The following is a 20,167-nucleotide window of genomic DNA, read 5'->3' on the forward strand; positions in this document are numbered from 1 at the left end:
CTAATAAAACTGAGTGACTATAGTGTTAAAAATAACTTTTTTGGTACATTAAAAAAAACTTCTGTTGTTGACCCACATGAAGGCAATATACTAGTTTCTTTCTTGCAAAATGATACTCTGGAGAAAATTCAAGGGGGTTTATTTAAATATGATTAAATATAATTGCTTTTAATAATGTTCTATGATAAATCTGCACTGAGCACATTCTAATTTTGTGTCGGACTTACATTATATTTCTACTAACCATTACCTTTGGATAGCCATTATTTCACCCACTAGAGACTGTGAAGAGGACTCTTCAAGCATTTGCCTATTAATCAAAAATGTCTTGTTTATTATTTTCTATGTCGTATCTTATGTACTGAGAAAAATTTAATTCCTATAAATGAAGAACCTCAATTGTAGCTACACGATTACTGATATTTTTTCAGAGTATTTCAGCGGGTGAAAGAGGTTACTTCTTTATTTTCTTTGTGTTCTTTATTTCTACTTCTTCCATTATTTAGAACCTTATATAAAGTTTTCCCTTTTTTATATATATTTATGTAACAAAGGTTCTATGTCTCCATTGTATATTAAAATAAATTTATCTGAGATATTTATGTATATATACTAATGGTAAAGTATTTTGGTAAATGAGAATGTTAAAACTAATTTAAACCACTAACTGCAACTTAACCTGATAATTACTGATATATTTCTTAAAAATAAAAATTTAAAAACATATTATTAATCATAATAAAATGGGCAAAATTTTTATCCTAGATTTTGCTCAAAGACCAAGTAATTTTGACCAAGAATTGTTTGATAAGCTAAGACATGTCTCTTAGAATTGCTATATTTGTAAGACCTCAGAACCTATAAAATAAGCTGAACTATGACATTGATTTACATTTTTACTTTATATGATGGATACTATATTTCTAAATTATTTGTTGTAAAAATGAGATGGCCATTAAAATTCTGAGAAGTAACTACCGGATTTTATTATTAAGAGATCATAATTTCTATCAGTAACCCATCCAAAATAAGGTAAGTCCATTTAACATGCTTCTGAATTTTTTTTTTTAGATCAAAGAAAACAAAGAATTCAATTGATAAATCAACTGAGACTGACAATGGCTATGTATCCCTTGATGGGAAAAAGACTGTTAAAAGCAGTGAAGGTGGAGTACAAAGCCATGAACCTCAATGTGAAACTATTCAATCAGAAGAGACAACCTGGAACAAAGGAACAATGAGGAACATTCCCAGTAAAGTAAGTGTGGTTTTTAAAAAACAGTTTGTTTGTGTGGTTTTACATTAACTAATTGGAAGTAACTTAGACATAGTGGTTTTTCTTGATCTATATTTTTTCTCCTGAATTTATTCTCTGAGCCTTTACAAATCACACTGATGAAGCTGAAAATCAAATAAAGTAATATGAATAAACTTTACTGTCAATATAATTAGTGCCTTCTTGAATTGATTAATGACTCACATTTTTTCAAAATGTTAAAGCACTTTAATAATTTCATAGTTGGTGCTTATTAAACCTTACCTTTTCTTGCCCCATTTCCATGTGTATAAGAATTTCTTTTAAATTGGACATTAAATTATTCTAGAAACAAAACTAGAAACCTGGTTATCCATAAGAAAATATTACCTTGTTTTTCCTACCTTTATTACCTTTGGTGTCAGCACATTTGTTTTGTTGTTAGCTATAAAAAAATTCTTATTGAGCACATATTTGTTAACAGTTGTTTGTTTAGTTTTCCAAAATAATAAAGCTACCCTGGGCTATTGTAGCAAAGCATAATGTAGATCTTCTGTCACTTTATTTCACTGAATTTTTTCTTAGTTAAATAATTTATTCTTTAAAAGCTGGTATAATAAAATAATATGGTCAAATTAAAAGATGTTAACTGTTAAATTTAGCAATATAAGCCTGAACATTTGTGTTGAGGAAAATAAATAGAAGAAAAGAAGATTCTCTAATTTTGAATGAAGTATGTGTTACTACTTGACAGTACGTGTATTTTTAGGACCAGTAGCTGTACAATAAATAGTTTGGGACTGCAATGAAATATAGTACATTACTTGATTTTAGATTGTTGACACATATGGCTCTCTGATAATGTGAACCTCACATTACTATCAACACTGAACAAATAAGTTCTCAATCATTCAACTTTCAAACACACTTTCTGGTATGTATTACCTACTAAAGCTATATGAAAGAAACATGAAAGTGTCAATAAAACTCATGTTTTGAGTCTCTCAGTTTCAGAATTTCTGAAATCTGGATGTGTCTTACAAATTTATATGTAGATAATGTCTGATATATGCACCCATTCAACTACTAGTCACCTCCTTCTGCCTCATAAGCCATTATTTAATCAGTGGTGGTCTTATAATCGATCACATTTTCAGTTTGTGAAAATAGTATAATTAGTTCATCTCAGGTATCTCAGCTTCTTTTATCCTATTTTATATTTTGTAAGCTATTTCAAATCTTTTTGTGGAACAGAAACATTATAGAACAATTTGACAGATGGCTGTGGAATTACTCTTAACATTAAAATACCAGTTATAGTCACTGATTTAAGATATTTTTTCAGAAAATTAAGTAGCACTAATCACTTTGAGGGTTTTGAAGGTATTTAAAGCAATATGTGCATATGTATGTATAATTGAAAGTTTTGCACTTTCAAAACTGCAAGTTAAGTTAGAAGTTACCATAATCCTCTTTGTGTACTCCCATTTTAGGATACCCAAAGGACAGTAACCAATGTCTCTGATGAAGTCTCCAGCGAGGAAGGTCCTGAAACAGGATACCCAATACGCCGTAATGTGGACAGGACTTCTGAGAGCATTCTTCGGAATAGAAAGTCACACCATTATAAGAAACATTACCCTAATGAGGTATATACTTTGGCTTTACATGTATATATACATATCTTTTTAAAAATATATATTTTTTTATTGATTTCAGAAGGGAAGGGAGAGGGAGAGAGAGAAAGAGAGAGAAACATCAGTGATGAGAGAGAATCATTGATCGGCTGCCTCCTGCATGCCCCCTACAGGGGATTGAGCCCACAACCCGAGCATGTGCCCTTGACCAGAATTGAACCTGGGACCCTTCAGTCTGCAGGCTGACTCTCTATCCACTGAGCCAAACCAGCTAGGGCCATATCTTTTTTTATATGTTACTAATTTACAACTTATTTTAACAATTGAATTAACAATTAACAATAATGATAAAAACATATTTGCCCTCAGTATCAATATCTGATTGTTATATGATCTGGATTTATAGAGTAGCAGTTTTAGATTTATGTGTTGCATATATAATAGCCATACATTTGTACTCATTTTGAGTATTTTCTCTGAAGATTCATACATTCAGTTTGTTGTTTACCTTTAAAGAAGCCCATCCTGGAGAGACAATCTGTGAACTCCTGTGTTAGTCTTTCCCACAATTTGAATGGCTTTATGACTAATTGATTATTGCAAAGTTATTATTCTAAGTGACTTTATGTTCTTGTCACCAGTTATTAAGTTGCCCATACTATTAAATTCAGTCTTTTTTCTCCTTTGATTCTATTTTTCTTTATTAACGTTTGTTTTTTTCTAAACCCTTTTCTAACTTATCTCTTGAAGCTCTTTAAATAATAAAAGAGTTTTATTCAACTGTATTTTCAGTTTTTATTCTAAAGAACTAAGAACATTTTATTATCTCCCTTCAAGGCAAATGAATCAATTGCTTCTCACAGGAGGCCTCCACAGTGGAGATATTCCTCTCAATTGAAAAACACCACGAGTAGATGTCTTCTACGCCTCCGCCCCTCCCACCAGTCAGTCTCAGTGTACTTTCTTTACATCTCTAATTGTAGGACTTCCATTCAGCCAGATTTCAGGTGGTTCTGAATGATGGTTGTTCTATATTTTAGTTGTAATTTTGATGTTATGGAAGGCAGCACGTACCCGTGTTTACCTATGTCACCATCTTGATTCTCCTCATGGGCATTTTGTTTTTCAAGGAAAGTTATCCAGTCTTTGGTCCATTGGAGGGCCGATACTATATTAGGCTGCCACGGTGTTTGGTACCAAAGGGGTTGGGGATGCGGTGGTGATGTGTCATTCAGTGTGTAGACTTTTACTTAAGCCCCCTTCCCATACTCCCCCACTTTTCACCCCCAACCCACTTTCTTACCTTTTTCTGTGATATACTATACCTGGTTGGCTTCTTTCATTCACCTGTTGGGAAGATGATGGATTACTTGATTATCTGGGACATAGAAGGTATCCTGGGGAATTGATAGCTTCGTTTAAGCATTTGCCTTATTTTCTTCTCGGTCCTGCTTTGTTGACTCTACAACTATCTTTCAATTTTTCTTCCCTATTGTAGATAAGATTGTCATCTAATAGAGATAGTATTTGATGGAAAGTACAATGCAGAAGCTGTGGGCTTTGAATTAAACTATTTAAATGACTTTGGAAAAATTATTTAACTTCTTTGAGTCTCAGTTTCTGCCTGTATAATGGCGGGGGGGGGGGGGTTAGACGGAGAGGGAAGGAGAACAGCGTCATCAGATTGTTAGGATTAAATAAGATTATGCATAATTGCCTGACACAAAGCACTCATATTATAAATGCTAATTCCTTTTAAATAAATAATCCTCTCCTTTTCATTTGACTATATGCTGTCTTAACTATCTAAAGATTTGAAATAAGCAGAGCAAATCAAATTAAATGAGCTATTAAGTTGAGCTGTTTTTCCTCAGTTCTAAAATTTCCTATTTTTAGTCTGTAATCAGCAATTTGTAATGAAATTCAAAGTGGCCATTAATCACTTAAATATTGCAGATAAAATAGTGTTTGAAATGTAAGCAATTCTAGGCAATAATTTTTACATTATGCATTTGTAAAATGTCCTATTTATTAATCAGTATTTGGCAAAATACTTGTATCAGGAATTATAGATATTTCCTTATTCCTGAAATAATGCATTAGTTTCAGTTAAACATTGGCCCTTTAATCTGATACTTATTTCTGTATCTGATCAGCAAGTCTGCATCAGAATTAGTTATAGATAATAAGCTAGCTTTATGAAAAAATTTAAATTAGCAATTACTGATTGCTTATTACTTCTGTCCTTATTATCTAATGAAAATTGTTATGATGAAAACTACTTATGTTTCAAGTATTCTGCTTGACAGTGAATCTGAAATATTTTTGGAGAACTTTTTGTAAAAAAAAAAAAGCAGACTGATTTTTACCCTTTTTCTGTACATTTTTTTCTCTTTTTATTTTTCTACTTGTTTTTCTATTCAATTTTTAAAAGTTTTTTTTTTTTACTTTTCTCTCAAACAATCCTGCCACAAATGCTCTATCATACACTAAATATACATGGTGCCCCATTCTAATATACACAAGTTAATTGTCAATAATATAACTCATTCAAGATATTGTGTTACCTGTGGTAAAGATGATTTTTGTCTTTGGTAGACTTACAGTGTATTTGAGAGTTATGATTTATTTGAGTATACGAAATACATGAACATTTAATTAACACATATAATGTAGATGCTAGATAGCAAGACAAAAGTTATTGTCAAGTGAATATAATAATAACTCACTGCAGGGACAAAGTATTCACTGTAAATAAAAGATTTTAAACTAATATTTGTTGGACCTCTGCTTTGTACAGGTTTGTATTAAAAACTATAGTGCTCATTTAATTTTTAATATCTCTTTAAGGTAGGTAGTTTTATTTCCCATTGTCATGGGCTAATTTTTTCCCTTAAGTCTCTAAGGTAAGCCAGCTAGAAAGGGGTAGAGATGGTAATTTCCCGACACTTTGTTGAGTAGGCTTTAAAGGAGAGAAGGATTTATAATGAGAGGTAGGAATATAATGAGAGGCTGGAGTGGCAACGAACAAGTTGTGTTTAGGAGTTAAGGACTAGCCCATTGTCACTGGAAGAGAAGGCTGTGGTACTGAGAAGTGGAAAACAAGGTCCAAAAATAGCCATTTGAAGAGAAGCGTGGTAGGTGAAGGAATTTGGACTTTATCCAGGAGAGCAGCAGTGGAAAGCCACAGAAGGATTTTGGTCAGAGGAGTGAAAGAACAGTTGTACTTTGGGAAGATTAATCTGTAAAGAGGGAGGCCTTTTAGGTAGGGGTCAATTAGGAGGCTCTTATAGCAAACAAAGAATGAATGATAATCTGGTGATAGCATAGAAAAGAGATAAATATAAAACATTTTAAAGGTAGAATTGACAAATCTTAGTGCCAGGATTGCTAAAATAAAATCTAAAAATTTCAGCATGCTTTGCTATAACGATGGCTGTTATTCTTTATTCAGTAAAAGTTATTTTGAATTCATTTAAATTAAAATTTTACTCAAAACTATTTATTTTGTATATTAAAAACTAGGAAAATAGTAAATTTATTAGAAATTATTTAACTTCTTTCTTTTAGTTTTTACTTTCATATCATAGATTATCTCAAACACATAAATTGACACTTTGTAGCTATTCATGTGCTTGAAATAATCTATGATTATTTGTTCATTTTGTGAATTGAACTTGTTTGAGAAACAAAGACAATAGATACATGAAATCTATTGTTGCTAAAATAGACTAAGTAAGAAAACTCCATTAAACCATCAATTAAAGTGGGTGACTATGCAGTCCATGTGAATGTAGACTAGTCTTTGCCTGCCTGAATTCTGAACTTTGTATAAAGTTTAAGAGAAAGAAGTCATTGGCGGGGGAGGGGGGGTGGGGGGGGCAAGCGGGGGGAAAAGGAGACATATGTAAAACTTTAGACAATGAATAAATAAAAACAAAGAGAAAGAAGTAAAAAAAAGTCATAATCTTTGCATGAAAAGTAACACTTGAGCTGAAATGTGAAATAAATTTTGATATGAGGAAATTTTGTTACTTCTTAAAAATTAATATGTATTTTTAATGTTTTGCTATCTATTTCACTGTTACTTGACAGTGTGTTTATTGTTTTAGCAAAAAGTAGCAATATTTGGTTCTAAAAGAATCCTTTGAGTTGGAAAGGGTACATAAATTGTATTAATGTCAAAGAATATCTTGATTTCAGGATGCCCCTAAATCGGGTACTAGTTGCAGCTCTCGCTGTTCAAGTTCCAGACAGGATTCTGAGAGCACAAGGCCAGAATCTGAAACAGAAGATGTATTATGGGAAGACTTGTTACATTGTGCAGAATGCCGATCGTCTTGTACCAGTGAGACAGATGTGGAAAATCCTCATGTTAATCCATGTGTGAAAAAAGAATATAGAGATGATCCTTTTCACCAGGTCGGTTTACAGTTGTCATGGGCTAATTTGTCCCTTAAGTCTCTAGGATGATTTTAATTTCTAGTAGGAAATTTAAGCCACTGGTGGTTTCTACAGGTTTTTCTCCTTTGAATGTACAAATTTTACAGAGGTGAAGAAAAAGCTTACACTCAATTAAAATATTCTGGTAAAAAAATTTTTTTAATGTGAGCTGTGGTCTGGCTTCATTGGAACATAGAATCTCATCATTTATGTTATGGTTATGTTTCTGACCTTGCAAACATGTTTCTGAGAAGTTGTTGGTAAATGGAGTTTTATAAGTCAACTTGTGTTTTAGATGCAATAGACTTTTTCTCACTCAACAGACTTCATGGTCATATTTATTTATACCTGTGGTCTTAACACCACTGTAAGATTGTAATTCACATATATTTCATGAATATCAGATTTGTATCTCCAAGTGCCTATAGTAGTGCTGTCGAATAGAAATATATAACATATGTAATTTAAAAATTTCTGGTAGCTGCATTAAAAATGTTTTAAAAGGTCAAATTAATTTTAGTATCTTTTATTTAACCCTATATTCAAAATATCACTTCAACATATAACTAATATGAAAAATAATGAAATATATATATTTTTAATACGAAATGTCTTCAAAATCACATCTGATTTGGACTAGTCACATTTCAAGTGCTCAGTAGCCACATGTGAGTAGGGTGTGCTATATCAGACAACACAGGTCTGTGGGACATCTTCATTTGAATGTTTCACCATTGCCTCAGCTTTAACCAAATACACCACCTTCCCTCATAAATTTATTTTTCTTATGGCATTTAAAATCTTGGTGAATGACATCTTCATTCATCTGCTCACTGTCCAGAAACCTGGTAGTCATTTAAAATCCTCACTGTTCTTACTTTCTTCTCTCTCTTATCCAAGTCCTCATGAAATCCTAACAATGAAACCAACAAGTAAACTTAGAAAACTAGAGGTAGAAGGGAACTTCCTTAATCTGATAAAAGGTAGCTATCAAAGAATTTTCTAAAAACCTATATATTTAATGTTGAAATTTTAGGAGCATTTTTATTAAAAGCAGGAACAAGAGATGCCCATCATCACTGCTTTTTCTATTAAAATTCTACAGTATGTTTGTATGTCTCTGTTTTCAGTTGGACTTAGACAGATTTAAAGTTCATATTAAAGAACAAAATGTCAGTAGCAGAAGCAATTTTGAAGAACTACAGGGAACTTTCCATATTGGATATAAAAATGTATTTTTTAAAATATAGTAGTTAAGGTAGTATGGTATAGGTATATGCTATAGACTGAATGTGTCCCCATCAAAATATGATCGCATTTGGAGGTGGGCCTCTGGGAGGTAATTAGGCATGAGGGTGGAGCTTTGGTCCCCACCCCTCTCCCAGAGATGTGAAATGTTTAAGCACATATGTGCATAGGAGAAAACCAGTAGGGAAGAATTAAAGAGGTACAGGAGAAAGTTAAATGATGTGTCTTAGGATTCTAGTGGGAAAAGCCTAGTTAGGAAGCTTAAATTCCTCCTTGACAGGAAGAGAATACATCTTTTGTTGAAATAGGAGGAAGAAGAGTGCCTGAAACAAGTAAGATGATGAGAGAGTTGCTGCCTGATAATCTCTATTCTGTGAGTGCGGGAGGTTAGGGAGTCTGTTAACAATAAGAAGTGAGATGATGGGATAGGGGACTTGTGGATGGTGGTGAAGGCTTGAAGTTATCATTTGCAGGAAATGGGGGTAGTGGAGAGAGAGTATATGTATGCATCTATTCAAACCAATTAAAAAAGTCAAACTGTCACATTGTTGAGGATCCACCTAGAATCTGACACCATGAATTTGTAGTTGCTCGTTCCAGACAGTTGTGTGATATTCTCTGGAATATAGTTGTAATAATCATAACAATAGCAAGCATTTATTTTTTTATTTTTATTTTTTTTTGCAAAGTCTTTTTTTTTTTTAAATATATTTTATTGATTTTTTACAGAGAGGAAGGGAGAGAGAGATAGAGAGCTAGAAACATCGATGAGAGAGAAACATCGATCAGCTGCCTCCTGCACATCTCCTACTGGGGATGTGCCCGCAACCCAGGTACATGCCCTTGACCGGAATCGAACCTGGGACCTTTCAGTCCGCAGGCCGACGCTCTATCCACTGAGCCAAATCGGTTTCGGCAAATAGCAAGCATTTAATAAGCATTTACTAAAAGCTAGGCACTGTGCAATGTAATCTAGATGTATTATCTCATGTAATCCTCTCAACCTATAACAGTAGGGTTTATTTTTATTTTATAGCTGAGAAAATTGAGGCCCAGAATTAAATAATGTACCCAAAGTCACACAGCATAGGTGTTCACTAAATAGTTGCTATTCAAGAGACAGGAGAGGGGATGGTATACTGATTGAAAGAATGGATGTGGTAAGAGTCTAGCCATGTTGGATTGAGAAGGAAATGAAACCAAGAAGAGACTGATAGATTAGAAGATAGGTGTGTCCAAGGAAACAAGTGTTTTAGAATTGAAGGTTTGAGAGACCTGGCAAGATGAGAGAGAGGTGTGGTTCAAGACTCATATCAGAAGTAGAGCAATTCTGTGTGGTGACAAGATCCAGGATGTGGCCATGGGAAATAGCTATAGTTCCCCGAGATTAAGTGAAAATAGCAATGAACAATTAATCCTTGAGAATGGGGTTGATCCATGAGTCATTTGCATATTCATCTAAGTCACAGAGATAACAACAAGAATTGACCTTTAAGAAAATGGCTGTGAACTATTTCCCCAGAGATACCAGCTGCATAGAAGCAGGGACCATGTGTTCTTTTGCTCATTGTTGTATCACACAGTGCCTGGTACATAGCAGGTGTTTAATAAAAGTTGAGTGAATGAGTTAACACTTGGAGTGGGGGAAACGAGTTAAGTCGGCTCGCGTGAATTGCGCGTACTCCGCGGGAGCCGTCTTTAACTCGGTTCATATAGATTTGCGGTGGAGTGCGGGAAACGTGTAAACTCGGGCCGATTGTAACTGCGTATTACCAAATATTTGTTTGTAATCCACCCTTTTGGTGGATGGAACAAAACCAAAAGACAGAGCCATCTTATATTTTGGCGGGAAATTCACCCCACACCGGAGTGTTAAATGAAATAAACATTTTTCAAAGCATGCTGATTAGGCCTTTCTTAAATGATTAAAAAATTATTTTTAATGAATGCTATACAGAATAAATTTGCCCTAAATCTTTCACATCATTCTCTTTTTTTGATAAGATGAAGATTTTTTTTAAATTTTCTACTCTGCATGTCTAATAGTATTCTAGGTTTCCATTGGTTTTGCTTTTGGGTGAAAGACTTGATTTTACATACATTTCTTATTCTCAGATTTCTGAAAAATAAGCTCAAGTTTTCAGTTTTACTAATAGCCATGTAATTGAAATTTGCTCCCTTTAGTGAAAAGCTACCAGTTTTTTTCTTGTACAGGCAGTCCTCGGGTTATGTCAGACTCGACGTACATCGTTTCGTGGTTATGTCGCCATCTCCCATTATTTATTAAAAGAAAAAGTTTCATCATTTCGACATTTGTACATATGTGCTTTATGTTTTTTATTATTTATTTACCACAAGTAAAGGTCAGGAATTGTTATCTTTCTTTTAACTTTTTTTTACTGTTTCACTTCATTACCGCTGTGTCTGTGCTCCATGTGAGTGACGTGTAGGTGCTTATGTAGGTGGGTTCCGACTTACTGTGAACACGTTATGTTACGTCGCGCCTTAGGAACGGATCTCCGACGTAACCCAAGGACCTACTGTATTTGGTTTGGAGGACCCTTTTCTGCCTACTTAAGACTCAAAAATCTCTTATGAAGAAACATTGAGCATTTGAATCAGTATGTTCTTGTCGGGATGACCAAATCTGTTTTTGTTTTATTTTCTTTGTAAATAGTAACAAACATTTCCATAGGAGAAAATTTTCTTCCTCTAGTCATGGCTGAATGTATAATAAAATATAAAGCCATATTCAAGTGAAATTCATCTTTCAGTAGGGAAAGCCAGATTTTAATGGATACAGTTCCCACAGGTGGAAACTCTAGTAAAGCAGTTGTCATGGTGAATTTATTTGAAACAAAACCTGCCACCATTAAGTTTTATGATTTTCAGGCAATTTTGAATGAACAAGGAGCAGTTAAGAATTAGAATGAGGATAAAAAACAATCATTAAAAGAGTTCCAAATTTCAATTTGAAAAGCATACAAAGAAGAACCTATGTGATAACATTATAAAATAGAATTATTTACTTCCATGTTTTCCCTGAATCTTTTAATTTATTTTTATTTTTTAAATATATTTTATTGATATTTTTACAGAGAGGAAGGGAGAGGGATAGAGAGTTAGAAACATCGATGAGAGAGAAACATCGATCAGCTGCCTCCTGCACACCCCCTACTGGGGATGTGCCCGCAACCAAGGTACATGCCCTTGACCGGAATCGAACCTGGGACCCCTCAGTCCGCAGGCTGATGCTCTATCCACTGAGCCAAACCGGTTAGGGCTGAACCTTTCTAAAAAAGTGTTTCATGTATTGCTGCTCTCCATACATTTAGGCAGTACATGTTTCAACAAGAATGTTTTTCAGAATACATACATTTGACAAACACATATACAGGTATAGGGCTTTTTAAGTAACTTTTTCTCTTCTGTTTTGCCTTTCTAGAAAAAAGACAGTGATAAATCTACTTAGAGTAACTGGGAAGGTAGCTGGGCAAAATGAGTACTTTGGGAAGGAGAGTGAAGAACTGCTTGATTTCTGTTTCTGTAGATGGACCTGCATCATATTGAAATGCCTTGCTTCATGTAATTGGAAAACCTTTAATTCACTGTTACAGACTGAGAGTTAAGAAATAAGTTAAAATGCCTGTGTGTCGGTGGTCGAAATCTGTTGCCTCTCAGGCTTAACACTTTCCATTCAGCTTCTTGCAATTGTTCCTAGCTTTTTAGTTTCATTGTTTCATAATTATTAAACTTCCAAGAAAAGTTTGATACATATTTCAATGCAAATTATTTCTATCCCAGACTAGAATATTTTGTTTGAAGATAAATTATGGAACATCATCTGATAAAAGTGGTTAATTACCAGTATCTCATAACTTAAGAGCTATGATGAAACATAGCTCTTATATGTTTCAATAGTAAAATATATGCTATGAAGGTTAATGTATATTAAAATACTATGTCTTTGGGAAAGATAAATATTTAGAGGCAACCTCTTGATAGTCAAATAACTACATGGAAAGAGCTTTGTCAATAGCATGACTACTGGCATTATAGTTTGCCTGTCATTATTCACCAGTTTTTATTCTGTTTATAGTAAACATGGTATATATAGCTTGACATAAAGAAAATTAGTGTATGAGGTAGAATAATTTCCTTATCTCTTTTCTTACATATTGTTGACTTACTATTTTATACCTTTAACTGAAATTAATCAATGCAACTTTACTCCCCCTAGAGCAGTGGTTCTCAACCTTCTGGCCCTTTAAATACAGTTCCTCACGTTGTGACCCAACCATAAAATTATTTTCGTTGCTACTTCATAACTGTAATGTTGGTACTGTTATGAATCATAATGTAAATATCTGATATGCAGGATGGTCTTAGGCGACCCCTGTGAAAGGGTCGTTCGACCCCTAAAGGGGTTGCAACCCACAGGTTGAGAACCGCTGCCCTAGAGGAAAATATATTCCTTACATTTACAAAAACATGTCTTTATCCTATTTGAATCATATTTTGTCCTCCAAAGAATAAATATAACTAGAGTAGATTATTCTGTTCATTGTTAGAAGTTATTTTAATGAAATATGTTATAAAAATAAGTTAGAAAGACTATGTCAGTGATGGCGAACCTTTTGAGATCGGCGTGTCAGCATTTTGAAAAACCCTAACTTAACTCTGGTGCTGTGTCACATATAGAAATTTTTTGATATTTGCAACCATAGTAAAACAAAGATTTATATTTTTGATATTTATTTTATATATTTAAATGCCATTTAACAAAGAAAAATCAACCAAAAAAATGAGTTCGCGTGTCACCTCTGACACGCGTGTCATAGGTTCACCATCATGGACTATGTCAACAAAGAAATTCATCCCATTCTAGATCTAATCTTTTAGTGTTATTTTTTCTATCAATATCTGGTACTACAAAAATTGTTGTTTCATCAATTTTGTTGCTATCTTTAACTCCCAACTATCCTATTTTGAAATTTTATTTCTTTATTTATAGATATAAAGCAAACAAACATAAGCCTGTGATTCTTTTTATTAAAGCTTTCAATTTTTCTTTTTACCTTTTTTTATTTCTTGAAACATTGAGAAATACTTTATATTACTTGGGAGAGTACTTCTACTTATTTGTGCTTTGCAATATTTGCTCTGAGGAACAGAAACTTAAATTGATCCTTTGGAGAAATGCTAGATTAAAGTATCAGAAAAGTAAGTCAAGTATTAACGGTAGGTGTGTGAGGAAGGGTCTCCTTCAGCATGAGATTGTATCACTAATCTTTCAAAGAGGTTCAAATCTCAGCTGTCATTGTTTTTTATTGAATGATCATAAGTTGGACAATTAGTAATATGAACAATGTGATATCTGTTTGTCTATGAACATTTGTATATTATTAGCTATATAGACAGGTTGACAACTAAGTGCTTTTGCTGACATATTTTAGAGTATTTTTAAACAATATATTGCCTAATATCTGTTATAGAAAGTTTTTAACTTATGCATTTTTATAACTGTAATATCTTATGGCATCTGTTTAATATATATGCTAATTTTAAGAATTTTAGTGTCATTGAAATTCTGTGTATAAATACCGATATAGCTATGCACATAAATGTACATTCTATTTATAAAACATAAATGCATTCACCTATTTCTATTTTTTACTAGTAATGTAGTTAAAGTTTGTGTGTGTGTGTATATACATATATATGCATATGTGTGTATATATGTTTGTTTTATTTATGAAATGAGATAACTGTATTTACCAATTTCTTTTTATTTTTTTATAGAGTCATTTGCCCTGGCTCCACAGTTCCCACCCAGGATTAGAAAAAATAAGTGCTATAGTATGGGAAGGAAATGACTGTAAGAAAGCAGATATGTCTGTACTTGAAATCAGTGGAATGATAATGAACAGAGTAAGTTTTCAAATTTTATTCTTTTAGTTCAAGGATAAAACAGTGATTATTAATATCCTATATAATAAAAGCCTAATATGCTAAGTGTTCAACTGTTCAACCAGTCGCTGTGATGCATACTGACCACCAGGGGGCAAACGCTCCAACCGGTAGGTTAGCTTGCTGCTGGGGTCCCGGTTGATTGGGACTGGGCAAGATGGGCCAGACACGCCCTGGAGCCCTCCCTCGGTCCCTCCCTGGCCCTGATTGTGCACCGGTGGGGTCCCTTGGCCTGGCCTGAAGGGATCGGGCTGAAACCGGCTCTCCGACATACCCCAAGGGGTCCCAGATTGCAAGAGGGCGCAGGCCAGGTCGAGGGACCCCTCTGGTGCATGAATCTGTGCACCGGACCTCTAGTATTAAATAATTACTAAAATGTTATGTTTATAACCTACTCACCTCACTTTTCAACCTGAAAAAAAGTTATTTGTATTTTTCTTTGTCGTTGATTTAAACAGTGATATCACTCTCACCTTTTATTGTTTTCATTCTTGCAACCAAGAATAGATACAATCTAAAATTTTCTTCTTTTATGTTATTCTTTCTTTTGCTTTCCGTGGATCAAATTGAGGAGCTGCTAGATATATACAGTTTTGATGAATATTTATTTTTCTTTATCACCCATCTTGGCTCATTTATTTATTAGTACCCAGAACATTAAACAATTCAAACAGAAGATTTGTGTTGATACTTCCTTGCCTAATTAAATGTATAGAATTAATGCAGCTGGGGTAAACATCTTGAGTAGTTGGAAGTAGAGTTAGATGAGAATACTGTGGATTTTAATTTTAGTTTTTATTACTTTTTTTAAAAATCAGATCATTGCTACTTTTAAAGTTTTACCTGATTCCTCTGGACATCTAGTCATGATTTAACTTGCAGTTCTAAATTTCTTGTGCATTGGTATGCTAGAACCTTTGTACACACTTCATGTGGGACAGGAATTAAAATAACTGGGTATAGAAATTGATCTACTTCCTCTTTCATGTCTCAGTGTGAGCAATGAAAAGCTATCAACAAGGAGTGTCTAGTTGGTGTTCTATATCTTAACTGTCTGAGCTAGCAGATTATAGAATGATAAAAAGTTACCTAAGTGATATTTAAGGTTTCTCCCAGTTCTACCATTCTTATATTTTCCCATTACTTAAATTTTAGTTTCCTTTTTTATAATTACCCTACCATCTTTTCCCTTTTCTTATTTAATTGTCCCCCCTCTAACATTTTCTCTCTTCTAAATGGTTTTAGAATTTAAAGAGACATCCATTTGTATATTGAGCTCTTTGAAGAAAATACAAATCACAAATTTATTGAATAATTAAATATAATTCTAGATTTTTTTCTTTAATGAACTAAATTTAAGTGTATGTGAGATCTCATTCTTTTTAATATTGCAGTATTTGTGAATATTTCTAACTTTTGAAATAATGAGATACATATAATTTTTTTTTAAGATCTGGGTAAGACCCAAGATAGTTAATCCTTTTTACATCTACTTAGTGAATTAGAGATCTGATAATGAACTATTTTTGAAAACTGAAGAAATAATGTTTTACTTTTTATACATTATATAGGCTCTTCAACTTTGAGTAAATTTAATTTTTATTATTCATGTAGTAAAACTAATACATTTTAACAAACTGATTCTATATTGCTATAAATAAAATCATGCTTAATAGAAATTCATTTTACTGTAGGTAAAATTTGTGTAAGTTTTTTTTTCTTTTTCTTTTTTCTCTCTATAAAGGTGAATAGCCATATACCAGGAATAGGATACCAGATTTTTGGAAATGCAATCTCTCTTATCCTGGGTTTAACTCCGTTTGTTTTCCGACTCTCCCAAGCTACAGACTTGGAACAGCTCACTACACATTCGGCTTCTGAACTTTACGCGATTGCATTCGGTTCTAATGAAGATGCCATAGTGCTTTCTATGGTTATTATAAGTTTTGTGGTTCGTGTGTCTCTTGTGTGGATTTTCTTTTTTTTGCTCTGTGTAGCAGAAAGAACTTATAAACAGGTGAGTATATATAGACTTCTGAAGAGAGAACATCTTATCCTTTTCCTAATGTTCAAAGTATTCTTGAAGTATTTTAGTATTTCATTAAATCAATCTAAGCTGCTAATTCTTTTCTCGTTTTGTTTTTATAGTACTTAACTAAATAAAATTCTAACAGTCCATATTTTGTTGATTTTTGTTTTTTCGTAGTAATATACTTGAAAATTAATGCTTGCCTTTTGTCTTTTTTAGCGCTTACTTTTTGCAAAGCTCTTTGGACATTTAACATCGGCAAGGAGGGCTCGAAAATCTGAGGTTCCTCATTTCCGGTTGAAGAAAGTACAAAATATAAAAATGTGGCTATCACTTCGGTCCTATCTTAAGGTAGAATGGTAGTGACAAAAGTACTCTTAAATGTGCGGGCTTCCTCTCAGAGTTCCCTTTTCTTTGTCAGTATGTAGGTATGTCTAGATGTGTATTCACATAAGTACTCACACAGTGCTGTGTGTTCTTTATGCTCCATATGCAGAAATCCAAAATACATGTTTAACTGGTTCTTTATAGTAAAGCACCTGAAGTCTAAAAGGCTTCAATGTATTTGAGGTAGATAATTCAAAATCAAGTTGTCCTTAATTTATCTTTGTTCATAAATCTCACCAACTTGTACTCATTCAAAAGCTAGATTAAAGATTTTGTTTCTACCTAAAATGGTTGTCAAAAGCCAGTAGAGGGAGCCCACTGCTTAGAAAAGAGTTTTTAAAAAATCTGTGATCAGAATCACCTCAGTGAAGTGGCCTATTGCTATTTAAAAATATACTAGCTTACAGTTCTAAGCCATTCTTTTCATGCTGTTCTTTTCTTTAATCTTGTTCAATAACCTTTCTAATTATGGAAGTAGATTTAAAAAACGCATCTCAGGAGGGAAATGGGAAACATCTGAATTAATTTTAGGAAAACACTAAGGATTATTTCTTTGTTGCATTAAGTAGCAATGAATTTCATTATATATGGAGTTACCTAAGACCGAATATCCTCTAACATACCTAGATCTTTAATGCTTCTTATTTTGTTCTTTTTAAAAAATCTTTATTGTTAAAAGTATTATATATGTCCCCTTATTTCCCCCATAACACTTTTTATTTTGAAGCAACAATGAAAGAAGTGAAAAAATTTTTGCACTGTTTATCTAGCTTTCTATTTAAAATATTCATTATTCTGCTTATTTAACTTATTAAATTCAACTAACTTAATCTCCATTGGAAAATGTTACAAATTGGCGTAGATTATTTTTGTCACTGTGGCATTTCTGTTGTAAAGAGGGATGAATATGTCTTTGTTGCATGGCTTAGTGAGAAGCCACACCAAATTTCCCTTCTTTATCAATGCTATGTAGGTATTACATTCTTTTCTACATTGATTACTTTATTCAGTAAACATTTATTTAATGTTAACCATGTGCCATCCACTACCCATGAGATGAAATTCTCTACCCTCATGAGCTTGCACTTCAGTGACATTTAACCCCAGACCTATGAATTATCTTTGAAATTTACTTCCTTCTCTTGCATTTCCAACATCCAATTTATCACCAATTTCCACCCATTCTGCTTCCAAAATATAACTTGAGTTTATTTACTTACATTTGTTTCCTTTTCCATCACCTTAATTGAAAACAATTTGGGCTACTGGAGTTGCCTCTTAACTGGCCTTCCAGCATTCAGAGTTCCTCCTTCCAATACTTCCTTCACTCTGCCAACAGAAATCTTTTTTAAAAATGTAGATTTGACCATATACTTCTTAAAATTTTTTGGAGATTCTCCATTGCCCTTAGGATAAAGAATAAAATCTGACAGGGCTTATAATGCCCTTAATGACCCAGCTCTTGCCATTAGTCTGTCTTTCTTTCTTCCTACATTCCAGCCACACTAAACTGCTTCAGTTCTTTGAATGCACTATGATCATTCCTGTTCTGTGCTCTTCCTTCCACCAAACCATTGTCATGTGCCATCTTAGTTTGGTATAAATATCACTTTCTTAGGGAAATCTTCCCAGGCCCACACAATCTTGTATTTGGGGGTTAGAAGCGTGGGCCTGGAAAGATCTCTCTAAGGAAGTGATATTTACATAAAACCCCCAATTTTCTCAGCGCATCCTATACTTTTCCTTCATAGCACTTATCACAACTTACACATATATCTGTGATTTTGAAATTGATGCCTGACTCCCTAATAATGAAGGTAGGGACTGTGTCTGTTTTGTTCTCTGCTGTGTTTCTACCCCCTAGCACAGTACTTCATTCTGAGCAGGTGCTTAAGAAACATTTGTTGAATGAATAGTGTTTGTAAAGTGAAATATTTGGAAGTTATGCTAAGAATTCTAGGCTATATATTCACCATTTCCACTGTGTTGCAAATCCTTAGGAAATAGTAACACTTTAATAAAAATTCATCTAACAAATTAGGTGTATTTTCAACATTATAAGTTACTAGAGGCCTGGTGCATGAAATTGTGCACAGGTGGAGTCCAACCGGCCTGGGGGAGGGAATGCGGAGGTTGGCTGATCGGGGTTGAGGCTGGTGGGGGGAAGGGCCGTGGGTGGTTCGCTGGCCGTCCTGCCCCGCCCCCTGGTTGAACTCCCAGTCAAACTCTTGGTCTAGGGGACAATTTGCATACTAGCCTTTTATTATATAGGATGATCAACCTATAGTGATGGATAAGCACCTTAATTGAAAGCATGAAATTGACTGCTAATTAGTAAATGTATTTAAAAGTGTTTTCCCTTTTTTCCCCCAGCGTCGAGGTCCTCAGCGATCAGTTGATGTAATAGTTTCCTCTGCTTTCTTGTTGACTATCTCAGTTGTATTTATCTGTTGTGCCCAGGTGAGTTACCTTGTTCTGTGTAGAAATTAGATAATCAGACCTACAAATATTCAGCTTCAAACGTTTCCTAATAAAAAAAGAATGAAAGCAATAATATAAGTAAACCTAGTCACACAATTTTGAAATTGGCTTTTTGCAGTTTATTATTTTTTCCATAGAATAAATAAATGAAATATTTGGAAGTTATTCATTTATATGTCACACTAGTGGCTAGCATATTCTCAGATGTGTATTGATTGGACATATGATAATTAGTTTTTGCCATTAATTCACCTGGTTATCTTTATTTCCCAAAACAAACTTATGAGTGACTATAGTTATCAATTGTTTCATACTGGTTTTTGTTGTTGTTGTTGTTTTTTAAACATATAGTTTATTGATTTTTTACAGAGAGGAAGGGAGAGGGATAGAGTTAGAAACATTGATGAGAGAGAAACATTGATCAGCTGCCTCCTGCACACCCCCTACTGGGGATGTGCCCACAACCAAGGTACATGCCCTTGACCGGAATTGAACCTGGGACCCTTCAGTCCGCAGGCCAACGCTCTATCCACTGAGCCAAACCAATTAGGGCATGTTTTATACTGTTTTACATGAATCTCTGCTTTACTCACATTTAGCATTTATTATTTTATAACTTATTTGTTACTGTGGCTTGACTGCCTCATGCTCTGTAAAAGAATTCTTGTTGACCAAGATTAGTCAGGAAACAGAAGTATCTCAGGATATATTTTGTGC

At 33.7% G+C, this 20,167-nt stretch overlaps 1 protein-coding gene across 6 annotated transcripts in view; it reads left to right on the plus strand.

Moving 5' to 3' along the window:
• Window positions 1-20,167, plus strand: part of PHTF2 (putative homeodomain transcription factor 2) — a 96,760-nt gene that overhangs the window by 65,355 nt on the left and 11,238 nt on the right. For 4 of the 6 annotated variants that reach the window (XM_014452840.2, XM_023751112.1, XM_023751109.1 and 1 more), the window contains 7 exons: window positions 1,072-1,258; window positions 2,749-2,904; window positions 7,096-7,314; window positions 14,386-14,514; window positions 16,298-16,570; window positions 16,802-16,933; window positions 19,343-19,429. In XM_014452840.2, coding sequence (XP_014308326.1) covers window positions 1,072-1,258; window positions 2,749-2,904; window positions 7,096-7,314; window positions 14,386-14,514; window positions 16,298-16,570; window positions 16,802-16,933; window positions 19,343-19,429 — 1,183 coding nt within the window. The remainder of the gene's footprint in view (window positions 1-1,071; window positions 1,259-2,748; window positions 2,905-7,095; window positions 7,315-14,385; window positions 14,515-16,297; window positions 16,571-16,801; window positions 16,934-19,342; window positions 19,430-20,167) is intronic. The other 2 variants (XM_023751111.1, XM_014452841.2) reach the window with 2 other exon arrangements.

Source organism: Myotis lucifugus, unplaced genomic scaffold (genome assembly GCF_000147115.1).
Source record: "Myotis lucifugus unplaced genomic scaffold, Myoluc2.0 scaffold_18, whole genome shotgun sequence".
NCBI lineage: Eukaryota > Metazoa > Chordata > Mammalia > Chiroptera > Vespertilionidae > Myotis > Myotis lucifugus.